General features: G+C 35.7%; 2 protein-coding genes across 2 annotated transcripts; both read right to left on the bottom strand.

Annotated features, from left to right (window-relative positions):
• Positions 1–3,111: 3,111 nt before the first annotated feature.
• Positions 3,112–4,044, bottom strand: LOC102024937 (olfactory receptor 4C16-like). Its single transcript, XM_005407941.1, has one exon. The coding sequence runs from the start codon at positions 4,042–4,044 to the stop codon at positions 3,112–3,114; it is 933 nt and encodes a 310-aa protein (XP_005407998.1).
• Positions 4,045–14,719: 10,675 nt separating this feature from the next.
• Positions 14,720–15,652, bottom strand: LOC102024596 (olfactory receptor 4C11-like). Its single transcript, XM_005407940.1, has one exon. The coding sequence runs from the start codon at positions 15,650–15,652 to the stop codon at positions 14,720–14,722; it is 933 nt and encodes a 310-aa protein (XP_005407997.1).
• Positions 15,653–17,126: the final 1,474 nt, after the last annotated feature.

Below are 17,126 nucleotides of genomic sequence, written 5' to 3'. Positions count from 1 at the left end.
GCTGAAAGAAACTGTCAGTGAGGCATTGGTTGATTAGCTTTGTATGTCTATATGTGTTTTCATGAGAAACTACATTGAAGATATCAATATGTAATACAATAAGCATTGTTAATTCCCTATCCACTCTGTTTGTAGCTCTGTAATGTCTGTACTGATCCTATGCTATTTTGTAAAATGTTGTTGGTCTGTTAGTACTTTCCTCCTTTAATTTCTAAAATAAAAAAATAAAAAAATGAAAATTTTAAAATTTTTAAAAATTTACAAAAGGTTTTTTCTCATTAGATAGACATGGTATATTGAGATAAGCGAATGCTTATAAATAGACCTCAGTGTTTTAGGAATCCTGTTGCTGCGGGCTGTGATTCACAGTGCTTCATAATCCACTGTCCCTCATGGGGGACAGGACAGTGGGAGGGAGCTGGAGGTGAATATTCTCCTTTTGGGGAAATAGGCTTTCATCACATACACCAGGTTCCACGGGTTAACCGGTTGTTCCCATGGACACACCTTGCTAAGAACATAGGCTCTATATGAGCCTATGTTCATATGTTATATTTCAATGTTACATTATGTTATATTTCAAAATGCTTCCTTACACACTCCCTCTGCCAGAGCACAGAGGATTTTTCTCAAGTATTTGCCTGAGAACCTCATAGATCCCCACAAGGTAAAACTCAAAAATGCTGGGGCCTTCCAATGACCAGAGGCCTAGGAAGTCTATCCTACATTTTGGCCTGTGGGCTTATTTCTATTATGAGTTCAGGGAGAATTACTGATTTACAAGGTTACTTTTATCTTTAGCATTGTTAGGAGAGAGTGGTGACTTCCAGCATGCTGCTTGTTGAGCTGGAAACCAGAAAATACTTGGCTTTAAGACTTTGCCTGCCTTTCTTGTTTTTTATGGTAGACTTTAAGGCTTATAAAATGCTATTGTCATATAATATGTAATAAGTATAAGTTAAACGCATTATACTTTACATATTTTGTAGGAATAATTGTTGCATTTTTGCACTGAAAAACACTAGATCAACTTTTATATGTGAAATAAGCATCTTAAAATATATCAGAGCATTTGCACTGTTCCTGTGCATTGTGCTTTTATCACTATATATTTTTCTGCTATAAGAGCTTCAAAACTTAAAAGGCACTCGTTAATTTTGGCTTTAGTTACTCAATTGTGTATGAGGAATTCAGGCAGGAAACTTATTTAGTCATGTATTACAATGCTCTACATTTTCATCCTACAGTTCTGGATTTTCACCAGGGATGTTTTCTATTATTTTAGTTATTTTTGGTAGATTATATTCACCTAAGACAGGTTTCTGTATAGACATTATTTCTCCTTTCTCTCATTAAACATTTGTTGTTGTTGTTGTTGTGGTTGTTGTTTTGAGACAGTTTCACTCTGCAGTTCAGGCTGGCCTTGACCTCACTTTGTTGGAGCCCAGGCTGGCCTCGAGCTTGCAGCTATCCTCCTGCCTCAACCTGCAGAGTGCCAGGATTACAGGCATGCGCCACCATGCCCAGGTATGGTTTGGTTTTGTAAAGAACCTCCGTGGCTTCTGACAGAAGCCTATCATTTCTATCCCTGGTCTCTATGCACACTATCAATTTTGCCTCTTCCTAATTTTAAGATTATTTTATTTTATTTAGCTTTTTGATTGTAAAACATGTGCTTGTATATGACTTATTTTTATTTTTCTTCATGGGAGTCACTAATGTTTATAATTAAATATGGAAATATTTTAAATATTCCTCAAAATGTATTTACTGCGTACTTTCTCCCTTTTCTTCCCCAAAACGCTACTTTTATACAGCTTAGATCATGGGACACAGACCTGTATATCACTTATTGTGTCTCAGTTTATTTTTTAAAAATGTTTCAACCTCTGTAATTGAAAGACATTTTATCTCTGTGTATGCTCTACTGATCAGTCTTCAAATTAACTGAACTTTTCTCCTGAATTGCTAGTCCTATTGAATATATCAACAAACACTTTATTACTTCAGATTTGTTCCATGTAATGTATGCATTTAATGTTATCAACTCACTTGTCATTTCTCCTTTGGGGGTACTGAATGAGTTTTCATATTTTCATTTTCTTATACTACCATTTATTCTTTCTAAATTTAAGCTAAAAATCTTCCTCTGATTTTTTTTTCATGCAGTTCTGGGGCCTTCTTTGTTTAAATCTATTGATATATTAAAATTCCCTAACATTCGTCACTTTCATGTGCAGCTTCTCATATTCAGCTTACATATGCAAATAAATGTAATTGCATATAATATTACTTATGAGTCATCCATGTTACAGTACTGATAACTCCACGCAATGAAACTGAAATAATTGAGAAGACTTGATGACTTCTTACATAAGAAAAAAATAAAATTAGTAGAATAAAGAATATTTAAGAAAAAGAATGCCATTATTAGCAAATACTCAACAAAGTACCCCTAAGATCAGAGAATTCCTTCAGAAGAATGGATATTTTTCTCTCTTTTCTGTCACTGTTCTAGAAAGATCCAATTAAGCATTTGATAAGAATTCAAACTACACATAACAAAATATTAGCTGTTTTACACACTGTTTCATGATACCCTGCAGCTAGTATAAATATTTAAATCTGAAGCAATCTGCTGAGTCACAAAGAACTGCTAAGGTACAGTAAATGGTCAGATATAAGGGATTGACCTGTATAAAAGAAAACTATTAGGCAGAGAAAATAATTGGAGTCTGCATGTACATACATATACATGAGCTCATAGAAGGATGTGCAGATGAAGAGAACACCAGGCACCAACATGAATAAAAAGGGAAAATGCAGGTAAAAATTCATGCTGGACCAGAGACACATAAGAAAGCTGGAGACCAAGAGTGAACCACAGTCCAGTCAGCAGCACTCACAGATCCAACTTTATCTCATGCTAGCTCTGCTCATGCATAAAATCAATACAAATGAACAAGTATATGTGTTTACAAGGTCCCTTTCTAAAATCAGCAACTCATAACCCCAGGGAGTATTGTATCAAATCTAATAAAAGAACAGGACTTTCTGAATTGACTTCTCTCAGGTAAATCCCAACTCTAAAAATAGGTATGAATTTTGAATTCACTTCATGTCATATGAGATTCGCTTCCTGTTCCAGAGCTTGTTCATGGTGTTTTTCACTTCTGCATTCCTCAGTGTGTAAATCAGAGGGTTGAGCAAAGGTGTCCCAACAGTGTAAAATACAGCTACCATCTTGTCCACGGGGAAGGTGGTGGCGGGGCACGTGTAAATAAATATACAAGGTACAAACAACAGGACGACCACAGTGATGTGGGAGACGCAGGTGGAGAGGGCTTTTCTCCTCCCTTCAGCACTGTGGTTTCTGAGCGAGTGCAGGATCACGACATAGGAGACCATCAGCAGGACAAAGCTCACTAAGCAAATGGCCCCACTGTTGGACACCAGGAGTAGGTTGACCATGTAGATATCTGCACAGGCAAGATTCAACAAGGGCTGCAAGTCACAGAAACAGTGATCAGTTTTATTGGGGCCACAGTAAGGCAGACTCAAGGCCAGAAAAATCTGAGCAGAAGAATGCACACAGGACCCCACCCAGGGCACAGCCACCAACACTTCGCAGACCCTGCAGTTCATGATGGTGGTGTAGTGCAGGGGCTTACAGATGGCCACGTAGCAGTCCACAGCCATGAGGATCAGGATGAAGATCTCCAGGCAGCCAAAGAAATGGAATGTGAAGACTTGGATTAGGCACTCACTGAAAGTAGTAGTGGCTTGCTCCACAAGTCTATCCATGACTGTTCTAGGGGCTATGGAAGTAGAGAAGCAGGTGTCAGACAAGGATAAATAGAAAAGGAAGAAGTACATTGGACTCTGAAGAGCCCGACTGGTCCTGATGGTAGTAATAATCAGCAAGTTACCCCACAATGTCCCCAGATAGAAAAGCAGAAAAATGATGAAAACTATTTTCTTCCAGACAGGATCTTGTGTCAGCCCAAGCAGAATGAACTCAGTCATGTTACAGTTCAGATGCATGGCTTCATGAACAGGGAGAAGGCACACATGGGAGAAGGCTTATCTGCAAAAGATAATGGATTTCACCTACGTTGTGCTGGGAGAAACCATGGTACATTGTAAGCAAATTAATTTATGGTGTACTTTGAGATTATGCAATATTTAAACAACAACAGTGTTTCACTAGGTGCATTCTGTCTATGGTTTCTTAGTAAATAACTCCTACACTTTACTATGCACTTTTAAATGAATGTTCAATAGGGAATTATTAATCTCAGGGTTATGAATGTAATAGATTTCTATGGAGTGCTGTAAATACAACCATTGTTTTTAGCTGTGACATGGTTCTGATTAATTTGCCCTTTTAATCAATGCAAAATGAATAGATTTGATTCCCTGCTATTATTGCTTTTAGTTTTTATTTAAAAAAATTCTTAGTGCAATTCCTTTTGTGGTGTATCACTTATCATTTAAGATGTATTTGATTGCCTTTGCACATCCATGATAGAAATGCAGAGACCCATACCACACTCAGTGTCACAAAACACTCACCCGTGGTATAAATCATATGTCTAAACTTATAGAAATGTTTATCTTTACAGTTACATAATATGCTCAACTTTTTTGAAACTGTTCATCATATGTGTCCGTTTGAGAAAGGGAACTTGCGGCACTTGTTATACACTTTAAATAATCTTATGAATCCTCCAAGCATATTTCTAATATGTCATATTTGATGTATTGCAAGAAACATAAATGGAATGTTCTTTGATAGTTTGTAATTTGTCAGTTATCTTCCTCTCTATTTTCCCTTCTACATTTTCTGGAGTGCAACCCTTAGAATTCTGAGCAATTCTGTTGATCAGTGGAGGTTAGTGATTTGTTTTTCATTTAAGCATTTTAGATCTCCAGACAACTAGTGAGAGACAAGTTTATGATAGGAATCCCCAAAACCCCACATCTTGGAACACAACAGGGAAACAGAATTTAGAGGGACATGTGTTTAATGTTATCCAACATATAGGCTCATATATCACAATGTTTCTTTTATATGTGAAACCCAAAATACAAACAAAAGCAAAGTAAAGGATACCTAATAGGGAATGGAAACATCAATATTTCCAATAGGGACTGGGACCAAGAGGTGGAGGGAGCGGAGGGGGAAGGGAAGAAAATAAGAACTAAGATGTGTGATGCACAGGAGCCAACTCCTCACTAGAAAAGTGACCACTGTACTGCAAACGTATATGAATAAAATAAAAAGTTAAAAGAATCATTCTGTTGTTAAAAATAGAAAAGAGAAAATGTGAATGCTGGTCAACAACTGACTTAGTGCTTTCATTCCTGTCAAAGTCAATGATTATTCAACTTTGAAATTTCACATATTTGGACACAGATGCTTTTTTCAAATTGAAAAAGAAATATTTTCATGAGAGAACGTGCAAGAAGAAAACCATTTGTCAGAACTTCCTACTTCAGATTGTATTTGAAGGAACATTTTTTGCAAATAGAGAAATAAACTTAATTGTTACACATTTAAATATAATATAGAGGGCGCAACCTACTGTACTCCTCCAATATTGCATTCATAACACTGCAATAAACTGTTTTTAAAGTTATGAGTTGACAAAAACACATTCACTTGGCAGACTAATTTGACATAAAGTTCACTTACAAATAGTTTCCTTTTCTTTGGTAAATTTTAATCACAACAGACTTGACTAGACCTTCCTCCAAATCAAAATTATTCTTGTAAAACTACTCATTTGTGTATTTATTTTTTTGGAGGGGGGTTTCCAGTACCTGGAATTGAACTCATGACCTTGCTCTTTCCAGGCAGTCACTGTGCCACTGAGCTAAATCCCCAGCCCCTACTCTTGTTTATTATGTATCCTCCAAATTAAAAAATATATATGTAATCTTTGTGTTGTGTGATGTTGGGCAAGAATCACTAACTACAAAGAACCAGAGGCTTGACATATTAATCATTACAATCATTTTTCCTTTATTCACTAAAAAGACTGATTGATCATAAACTATGAGCACTTAAAAAGTAAGTAGGCATTAGACATAAGATGGTATGAAAGTCGGTTGCTGTAGTCTTCCATGACATTGGCCACCTCTATAACTGTTTTCAGTAGTTATATTGATGAGACAGACACAGAAAGGGTTGAGAGAGAGAGAATCATCAATCCTATCAATCCTACTACCCTGTCCATTTCTGGAGCAAGCTTATTTCTTTTTTGAATATATACATTAGATAAATTACAAATAATATATATAATTCATATGAGAATTATTGCATATCCTTTTGAAATATGTAATCAATAGTTTCAAAATGATATTAAATCTTAAAAGCATTTGTAGATATAAAACCTATTTCTACCTTGTTATGTTCTAAATAAACTATGTTTTTAATCATGTTTTATTAATATCTTTAAGATTCTTTGCCTGTGTCACCAAATACTTTTAATGTTTCATTTTTCTCAAAACACGGTGCATTTCATAATCTACAATACACAGGCTATATCTGGAGAAGGAGTAAAACATATCAAGAATAAAATGAGAACATGATTCTCAAATTAATTCTCCATATGTAGAATACAGAGAATGCACTTCTCAAACAAACATTTATTGAGTTCTATTATAATCAGATCCAATGTACAATGAAAGCATACCAAGAATCAGTAAATTTCATGATGAGATTAAACAGAAATACTGTAGACTCTAATGACAATGATGCACAGATATAGAGTATCCAAATTTATGTCCCTTTTACCTTCCTTCCCGTAAGATTTTTCCAGTTCCAGCTACCTCAGTCATCTGATTCCATCAGGTCAGAACTTCGAGATGTGAAAGCCTGAAGTGGATTCCAGAATTGTGTTGTAATGAAGAAACCCCTCACCCTTCCACTCTACTAGATTTCCTTATAGCTCTTCAACTAATACTCAATATTGGTGGTTATCCTACAATAGTAGGCCCTTGAATTAGCTTCCTTAAAACAAGTGTGTTGAAGAATCCCTGTTCTTGTGATATTGTTATCTAAATTCTGTCCCAATGCCTTATACAATCTGGATGCCTAGTAAATGCTTTTAGATCAGATATCCTCTACTCTTTTTGAACTGTAGTTGCATGTATCTCTTTGTTGCAATACTATTCTCATTTTAAAACACATTCACATCATTAATTCACTAGGGCTTTCTAGCCTATGTGATAGAAACATGAATATGTGCCTAATTTACAAAGCCCAAAGCAAACCAAGGTAAAACAAAACAAAAACCTCAGTTTAGTTTAAAACTTCACAGTAAGTTAGTTCCAGAACCTGAAGTAGAAGATCTTGTACTTTGAATAGTACCACAATAGTAGTTTATGATACTGGGGGTTTAAGTACCCCAAAAAATGATAATGGCTTTACATATTTTCTTGATATTTATGCTTTTATGTGTCTATGTATGTCTAATTCTATGTCCGCTTTCCTTTTCAGAGGCATGTTAAAACCTTCATTCAGGAATCTGACATTAAAACAGGTCGGCATGGTCTTAAGATGAAACAGCACTAGAAATATAGCACATTGTCTACGGATGGGCGTACTCAACATTTTGACCAGTAGTAGCCAATTTTATAGATTTTTGTTTTTGTTTTTTTTTGTTTTTCTCCGGTACCGGGAACTGAACTCACGACCTTGCACTTGCCAGGCAGGCGCTTTTGCCACTGAGCTAAATCCCCAGCCCCAGTAGCCAATTTTAAAACGACAAAATTTGTTGAAACAATAACCGGGAGATGTGTCAGATGGGGTAAGAGACAACTGCCAGAGGCAGAGTGTGGACGGTAGGTGCAGGTGGAGCACAGTGTCGGGTGGCCCCTTCTTGGCTTCCTTGTTTCATTGCCGAGGACACGTGAGAAGATTTGCTGCTCCTCGAGGTCGCCCCGATACCGTCCAACCCTCCTGATTCAGATTCTTAGAAACTCTCTGCGCTCACTTCGTGTCTGCGTACAACGCAGCCATTGCTGTCAGGAGGTTACCATGCTGTTGGGTGCTGGTATCTTTCCACACCCCATATCAGTGAATGGTGTAATCTACAGTCCTTCGGCTCTTTACTTTGTAGAACTCAATTCCATGATTTCTGCCCTTCGTTCAACAAATGTCCTTGACGTAAGCTCTAGAGCTCACTGAACAATTTGAGACCTTTGTCTGTGCTTTGTATATCTAACTATTCCAAATATGATAAATTAATTTTGAAATAGTGCCCTCTAAAGTATATAATACTGAGTCAGGGGCTGGGGATTTAGCTCAGTGGCACAGCGCCTGCCTCGCAAGTGCAAGGTTATGAGTTCGATTCCCAGTACCAGAAAACAAAACAACAAGAACAAAAAAAAACTAAAAAGACTGAGTCAGAACAGTGTGAAAAGTAGTGGTAGTCAAGGTAACATACGGGCAAAGTTTGGACAAGCGGAAAGAGAAGCAATTTATCCAAAGTATTTTCGTGAATGCTTTCCTACACATATGCCGTGACATGGCACACTCATTATATAGTGTCTGTGCTATGAAACAGTGTCATGGTTATTCTGAACAAGGATACACATTTTCGAAATTCACCTCACAAGTGTGCCCATGGCAAATTTCTTTCTTAAGATACCATTTACACAACCAGCAAGTAGTAATGCCTTGCTGTGAAACATCATTTTCTATTGAAGAAAAAAATAGAAAAATGGAACTAAGAAATCCTCATTCTGAAAAAAAATTGTAAAATCGTGAGCTTCAACAAGCTTTCCTCTGGTTTTCAGTAAGGCATAATTTCTAATTATCTGCTACCCAAAACACCTACTGTGGAATTACCCTGCATAGCTACTAAATAGACTTTTCTGCACTCTGCAACCTAAAGAAATTGTAATCACTCTTACGGGATTAAAGCATCCCTCTTTCCAGATATAGACATGATGGCTTTCATAAGCCTGGTGCTTGTCATACAGCGTTCACATTAGAAAGATTTTTTTTTTCTCTCAACATTTCTTTTTACTCATTTCCTTCCTACATTAAGAGTAAACTCAAAAAAAAAAAAAAAAACTCACTCTGGATTGTCATTTCATTTTTCCTGTTCCCTTTTCACAGTATGGGAGAATAGTATAAGTTTGAGTACTATGAATTTAAATTAGAAAGTTATACTCGCTAATTCTGTAATGATGGCTCTCTGTCTGAAAAGAAGGAAATAATCTGCCACTTACCTGTGAGAAGGCTCTGACTTAGTAGTGTGAAGTGTTCCCATCCTTTTTGAATAGCAGCCTTTTCCTATTAAACTGAAACAAATGTCCCACCCTATGTTCTAGGGGGAGTAAGACATAATGATGTATCTCCATCCTAGAGCGCATTATTCTCCAAGGCTTCCCTTCAGCTGTTAGTCAACTGTAGTCCAAACTGTAATAAACATAACTGAGTTGTTATGTACACTTTAAAAATAGCTAACTATTCCTCAACATAGTTAACAGATACAAACAACCTGTTATACTAGGTGCACTAGGCTGACCAAAATTACCAGGGAAAGGGGGGAAATTGTAAACAGATAATTAAAAGGGTAGTAGAGGACAGGTGTAAGAAAAGAACAGTGTCTTGTGCGAAAAAGAAAGAGGGATATCAGGGTGAAACTCTGCTCTCATCCAATCTCCTGCTTTGTCCTCTTGTTCTAAAAGACAAAGAGTTCTATGTCTTGTAGGTGGTTTGCAGTTGGGATGCAGGGAAGACAGTGCTTTTTTCTGAAATCAGAGGTTCTACATTGTGGGCTCCAAGCATTCCTCACTACATGACAGCTTTATAGCAAGTAATCAGAGTGCTAGTACACTAAATATCAACCTGACCAGTGGTTCAAGAGTCTTTGGGAATGGCTTGTGGGAAGAGTTTTGGAAAGGTTCAGAGATGTAGCCTGAGAATATCTTAGGCTGGAATATCTTAGGCTGTTCTCTATGGGATATTATGGTCAGAACTCAATAGGCCAGAATACTGATAGAAATCCTGCCAAGAAAGACAAGTTTCAGGGGGTTTCTGCAGGGAAGAAGGACTGCACTGGTTATTGGACTGCAGATGATGTGTGTTATGGTTTGGCAGGAAGTTTGTCTGCATTTTCCTCATGTCCACAGACATCATATTACATTGACACAAACATGCCAATGTTTAAGGCATCACAATTCACAGTAGCTAAATTTTGGAAGAAGCCACATGTCCGTCAACAGATGGATAGAAAGTAAAATGTTATATCTTTACATAGTGGGATACTATTCAGCTATGAAGAATGACAAATTGGAGATATTTGTAAGAAAATGAAAATATAACATAAAGTGAAATAAATCATAAGTCTCATTTGAGTAGTCCAAACTGCAAGTAAAAAGCAAGTGGGCAATCAATAGGGGAAAACAGAAGGACAAATTTTGTGCAGATGGGAAGGGAACCAATAGAGTAAGAGCAGAAAGAAAGAGAAAGGGGAAGAGAAACTAAATTATGAGAGATAGGTCATGTACATGTATCACTACCACAATGAATGTAATCATTTTGTGTCACAAACATGAACCAACAAAGTAAAAATATTAAATGGGGGAAGGGCATGTAGAGACAGGGAGAGATGGTGCAGGCAGGGGAAAAGGAGTAAAAACAATCAAGATATATTAAGCATCTGTATATACTTCCTCAGATGAATGTAAGCACTAATAATACAGACAGATATAGATAGATAGATGATAGATAGATAGATAATCCTGACATTTGTGAACAACATGTGAATCATTGTATTTCATTTCCAATTATTTATGTTTTATTATAGTTTCTTATGTAATTGCATATGTAGGACTTTTTGTATGATGCTAAAGTAAGTGGTGGGAAGGAATATTCTTGCCTTATTCTTCATCCCACTAGGAAAGCCTCTGTGTTCACACCATTAAGTATGGTCTTATCTACAAGTTTTTGTAGATATACAACATAAGATTAAGGAAGTGCTCTTGTATTCCCCATCTACTGAGGGTTTTTTTATTATGAATGGGTGCTGAATTTTGTCAAATAGAAGTCCTTTATCTACTGAAATAATCATGTGATTTATTCTATTTTATTATGTGGCTGTGACAGATTTAATTTATTGGTTTTCCAATGTTGAACCAGCCTTGCATTCCTGCAATGAATGTATTATAGTGTATAATTCTTTTTAAGTGAGGTTGAATTTACTTGCTATGATTTTGACAGGCGTTTCTGAATAAGTGTTCTTGGGGGAATTTGGTCTGTGGCATTCTTTTTCACAATATGTGTGTGTTTATTTGTAGTGTAGAAGTGATAACCTCACAGAACAAGGCAAGAGTTATTACTTTTATTTCTATTACCTGAAAAAGATTGTAGAAAATTGGTTTAATTTCTTCTGCAAATGTTTGGTAGCATTCAACCATGAACATATCTGGTCCTGATGATTTGTGTTTAAATGGTTATTAACTATTCATTCAATTTCTCACAGAATCATAGCTATATTCCCATTTTCTGGTTTTTTTTCTCACTCAAGCACTGGCAGATAACATGTTTCAAAAAATTGGTATGGCTCATTTACTCTATCAAATTTGTGGAGGTATATTAGTTTATAGTATCATTTTCTTATCTTTCCAGTAGGTATATAGCAGCATCCTCTGTTTCATTTTTAATATTGGTAATTTTTGTCCTTATGTTTTCTTAGTTTGCCTAACTTAGTTCCTTTCAATTTTATTGACCTTCTTAAGATTCACTGTTCATTTCATCAGTGTTCTCTATTCAATTCCTATTTTCAGTTTTATTAGATTCTGTTTTAATTTGTTTTATTTAATTTTTTTCTGATCACAATGATTTAATTGCTTTTTTCTATTTGCTAATGTAGAATATTGATCTTTTATTTTAGATCATTTCTTTCTGTAACACACATTACATGCCTAATAACTTCCCTGAGTTACAGTGAGTTTTATGTTCATCATATTCCTTATAAGTAATAACAGGTGTTAATAGAAATAATTAATTGTATATTATTTTAGTAAGACTTAAATATGAGTTTTTTATGAGTTTTTCACACAGTATACACTATGCTTGCCCTTTAAATACAGGTTTAATGAGAATTCAGAGTTTTTCTTTAAGTCAATCACATTTGAGATTAAGTGGTCACTCAAAAATTATCTTTTGGGTGGACATGATTTTACTTCATTTTCACATTTTGTGAGATGGACCTCATTGTATTGTTCAAGCTGCCCTTGAACATCTGGTCAAAAACAATCTTCTTTCTTCAGCCTCCAGAGTGCCTAGGTCTACAGGCACAGGCAACTGTTGCCTGATTATTTTCCCAATTTTACTTTTTTATTTTAAAGATAAAAGAAAGAAAACATATTAACGAACACACATACATTAACAAAATAACACAAAAACAATACAAGCAACACAGAATTTCAGGCGAGGTGATGGGAAATTAACAATGGTTGTTATATTACATATTGGTATCTTCAAACTGGTTACTCGGATAAACAAATATAGAGGTAAGATTAATCAAACACTTAAACATTAACTGTTCCTTTCAATACAGCAATAAAAGTCAGTAGTACAGCTATGTTAGCTCTCCTGTGTATACCTATATACATATAGTTACCCTTCTTTTCTCTTTTCTCTCATCCCAGTTGTTCTTTCCTTTGAAGCAGTTTCCTTCCATTTCACAATATCTATTGTACCTCCTAGATTTTATTCACTCTTTCAGGTTCTTACACTAATGAGACAAGATGGTGTTTACACATGCAGGTCTGATTTATTTCACTTATGAGTATGGTCTCTAGTTGTGTCCATTTACCTATAAAAGCCTTGAGTATATTTTTCTTTATAGCTGAGCATCTAATTTAACTACTTTTGAAATATTAAAAAAGTCAAATTTTTCTTCGCCTTTATAGCTTCTCATTACTTTATTTTCAAAGACTGGTTTATTTATATTTTGGCTTGTATCTTCCCTTTATACTTCATACCTTTAATTATTCATCTAAAATGTAAATCAATATAAAAACTGTACAGGTTTTTTTTGTGTGTATCTATTGTTGTTACAATGGACAAGATTAAGCACATTTACTGTGAACTCATCTCTATTGTGTCGTAACTGTCCTTGTGCCTGACATGTCAAGTTTGGGAGAGCGATGTAAACACTGGGCTTTATTATCTGTTAAGAAGCAAACAAAAAAAATGAGCACCAAATCACATTATGTTATTTTAGTACATTTGCTAAAAACTTCTCTTTGACAAGAGATGTGCTTATAATTGTTTATTCCAATTCAATAATCAGCATCAGGACTTAAGATGAAGTGGAGTCTTTTAACAGCTACTAAAACTGGGATTCACATTAATATGGTAAAACGGAAGGATTTTAGATGCTCATGATAGACCCTTAACTTCTATACCTCATGTACACATATTCACTTGCTCTACCATCTTTAGGCATAAGATTTGATGAGCAGTTCTAACTTGTAAATCTAAATAACCCCACTTATTAGGCACCAAGAGAATAAAAACTGTCTTCACACAGCAACATTGGGTTCTCCCTAAACTCACTAATAAAATCACAGAAGTGCCTTATTTCCAAATAATAACGTTAATTTCATTCATTTCATTAACATTGTCAACTTTAAATAAAGTGTATCATATTATTTTTATTTCAAAATATAGTTTTTTTTCCTTGCTACTGTTCAGTCTCAGTAAATATTCTGTATCTCTAGTATGGTTAAATATTTTAGCACAATTTTGCAACCTCTATTATTTTATTTTCCTACATCTTAGATTTTCTGTTAGAGCTGAAATACATGACATAAAGTAGGTGCATATTTCAAGATATTATAACATTACATCTGGGGAATCTCATAAATATTATGCCAGCCATCTCACTAGCCAAAGAAAATAAGAAAAAGTAAGGTTATGATTTCATACACAAGAAAAGCCTCTATTTTAAAACATGTAATTTTTGTTACCCAATCCACTGATAAAATAAAATGAACAGTCTCAACACACTGAGTTAGTCCCTTCATCCTAGGAATGTCCCAGAAGCAGCTCAATATTTCATTGGGAATGTGTTATAGAATGAATTGAATACAGAGAATTCATTTCATTTATGGTTGATCACAAGTTTCAAGACATGTGTTCATGTGGGTGTTCTCCTTTCTATTAAACCAGTATGTAGACAGAGTTTGACATGTGGTTCACAGGCAGTAATACCAGAATTGAGCTCTCAAAAAAAATTTTTAGGAAAGCCATGGTCTATGACTAGGAACTCAGATTTGTAGTTTATTAGATTATCAGTAAGAAAATCAAGTGGAATTAGAGTACAAAAGATTGGTGAGAACAAATAAGGGAAAAAAGAGAATTTGAAGAATAAAGATTATTGGTACCTAATTATTTAAGTTCATCCCTATCTATCACTGACACAAAGGACCATGCTTTTTGAAATTATTAGTGGAGATAGTACATAGACAGATATAGATATAGATGAGATAGATAGAGATGTAGACAGAGATAGATAGAGACAGAGAGATAAAGATGAGAGAGAGACAGTGGTTGAAAGTTTTTAAGGTATATCTAACAGTATCTTATATATAATAGTATCTGCAGTATTTGGACATGATCATATTACATATCTACACTTATTCTGTCAAATTGTAACTGAAGAATCAATCATACTGGGCCATTCATTCACCCTTTGATTTCTGCTGTAATTTTAATATGCCATAACTTTCTCATGGCACTTTCCACCTCTGCATTTCTCAGTGTGTAGATGATTGGGTTGAGAAATGGTGTTCCGATGGTATAGAATATGGCCACCATCTTGTCCATGGGGAAAGTGGTTGGGGGACGTGTATATATGAATATATAGGGCCCAAAGAACAAGACAACAACAATGACATGAGAAGTGCAAGTGGAGAGAGCCTTCTTTCTCCCTTCTGCACTGTGGTTCTGGAGTGCACACAGGATGACAAAGTATGAGATCATCAGGAAAACAAAACTGCCCAAGCAGATGGCCCCACTGTTCGACACCAACAGCAGGTTGGTCATGCGAGTGTCCATGCAGGCGAGTTTCAACAAGGGCTGCAAATCACAGCAATAATGATCAATAAGATTGGGTCCACAGAATGGCAATCTCAACGCCAAGACAATCTGAGCTGTGGAGTGTATAAAAGACCCCATCCAGGCAAGCACGATCGAGATGAGACACACTTGCTTGCTCATGATGGTTGGGTAACTCAAGGGCTTGCAGATGGCCACATAGCGATCAACGGCCATGAGGATGAGGACGAAGATCTCCGTGCAGCCAAATAAATGGAGTGCAAAGACTTGCGTCATGCACTCGTTGTAGGAGATGACTTTATTGGCAGAGAGAGCATCTATGATTAGTCTAGGGGCGGTGGATGTTGAGAAGCAAGAGTCAGCAAAGGACAAATAGAACAGAAAGAAGTACATGGGGCTCCCCAGTGTCCGGCTGCCCTTGATGGTCACAATAATGAGCAGATTCCCCACCACCATTCCCACGTAGAAAATCGAGAAGATGAAGAACACCATGTTTTGCCTCAGAGGATCCTGGGTCAATCCTAACAATATAAACTCTGTGACACTGCTATTTAGTTGCATTGCTTCAGTTGACATTGAGAAATCACAGGTTGGACACACTTAACCTGCTAATAATGAGATAAAATAATTAAAGAGAAAATGCTTCTTCAAGCAAAGTTAAACATTATTTTAGGGGATATGGCATAAGTCGTAGGTGCTTTGTGAACTGTATGTTTTTTGTTAGTTTTAAGCAATAATCTGTTTATGTTAGTTAGAGGTGTTTGCAATATTTGAGTTCAGTAGCTTCTCATACCAGGGAGAGAGTGAAAGAGAGACAGAGACAGAGAAACAGAAAGAGACAGAGACACAAAGAAGAGAGAGAGAGATGAGAAAGAGACAGGGACACAGAGAGATAGAGACAAAAAAATAAGGAACACAAAAGTTTAGTGATGAAACAATGCAGAACACTCTCGCCAGTCCAGTCTAAAATAAGACTTATTTTAATTTCTTGCCCTTATCTAAATTTATTTCAAATTGATTGCTCAAAAATGTCACTTCTTTTGAGTTCTAAATTTAGCCTCTATTATTAAACACATTTTACTTTTCATTATACTGTGCAACACAAAATTAAATTCTTCCTGCGACTATTCACTGAGTCCTTCCACAATAACTTAGAAAGAGACACTAAGACATTTTCTACAAAGAAAAAGGGGAGATCAATTCACTTAAGTCAAAATACTCATTCAGATTTCAGGCTTTCATGTGGGCACTGGTATTCAGAAAATGATCTTGAGACTCTTCATGCATAACTGATAATTCCAATAGAATTCTAGGTATAATATTTAATACTCCATACCCTAAATTCAAGTAAGAGGGGGCAGGTACAAAAATAAAATTAATAATTACCTGTATTCAGTAAATAGTAACTAAATGTTCTTATTTAACTGTTATCTATATTCCTAATATCATATTGAGAACAAAATACATGTACCTAAATGGTGCAATACATTCATGACATATACACCAGTCAGCAGCATAATTTCTTTTAATATAAATCAGTTTCACACAGCAGTCTTAAACACAGGAGATTTGTAAAATGGGTACAGTTTTTTTAAAATGTTCTCATTAAAAAATGTAAACTTGCAAAAAGCTCAATTTCATTAACAGTTAAACACATTCAAATTAGAATTCCAAATGATTGTCTTTTGCACCCATCAGACTAATAAAACCATCTTTTGATAAATGTATTTCAACACACGGTCCTGGCACATGTGTAGCAATCAGTCAATTCTACATCAGTTTGGTAGTGGTTTAAGTGTTTGCAATTTCTTAGGGAGTGATTTCAAACCTGTACAAAAACAACTACAAGTAGAAATTGACCCACAGACTCCAAATCCCTCTGAGAGAGCTGCTCAGAGTCACAATCACTGAACCTTTCATAGGAGAGAAACAGGCTGCAATTTCACCTTTGACCAAGCGAGTGAAGGAATTAGGAATGGTACTTTGTGCAAATATGAATATGAAACAGATATGTTTGCCTCTATCCCGGGGATGG

The sequence above is a fragment of the Chinchilla lanigera genome, unplaced genomic scaffold (assembly GCF_000276665.1).
Source record: "Chinchilla lanigera isolate Chin_1 unplaced genomic scaffold, ChiLan1.0 scaffold00110, whole genome shotgun sequence".
NCBI lineage: Eukaryota > Metazoa > Chordata > Mammalia > Rodentia > Chinchillidae > Chinchilla > Chinchilla lanigera.
The sequence above is the reverse complement of the archived record's forward strand: the minus strand, read 5'-3'. Positions and strand labels throughout refer to the sequence as shown.

Bases quoted from the DNA above. Each gene is read 5' to 3' on its own strand.
- LOC102024937 (XM_005407941.1), bottom strand. From the start codon at position 4,044: ATGCATCTGAACTGTAACATGACTGAGTTCATTCTGCTTGGGCTGACA.
- LOC102024596 (XM_005407940.1), bottom strand. From the start codon at position 15,652: ATGCAACTAAATAGCAGTGTCACAGAGTTTATATTGTTAGGATTGACC.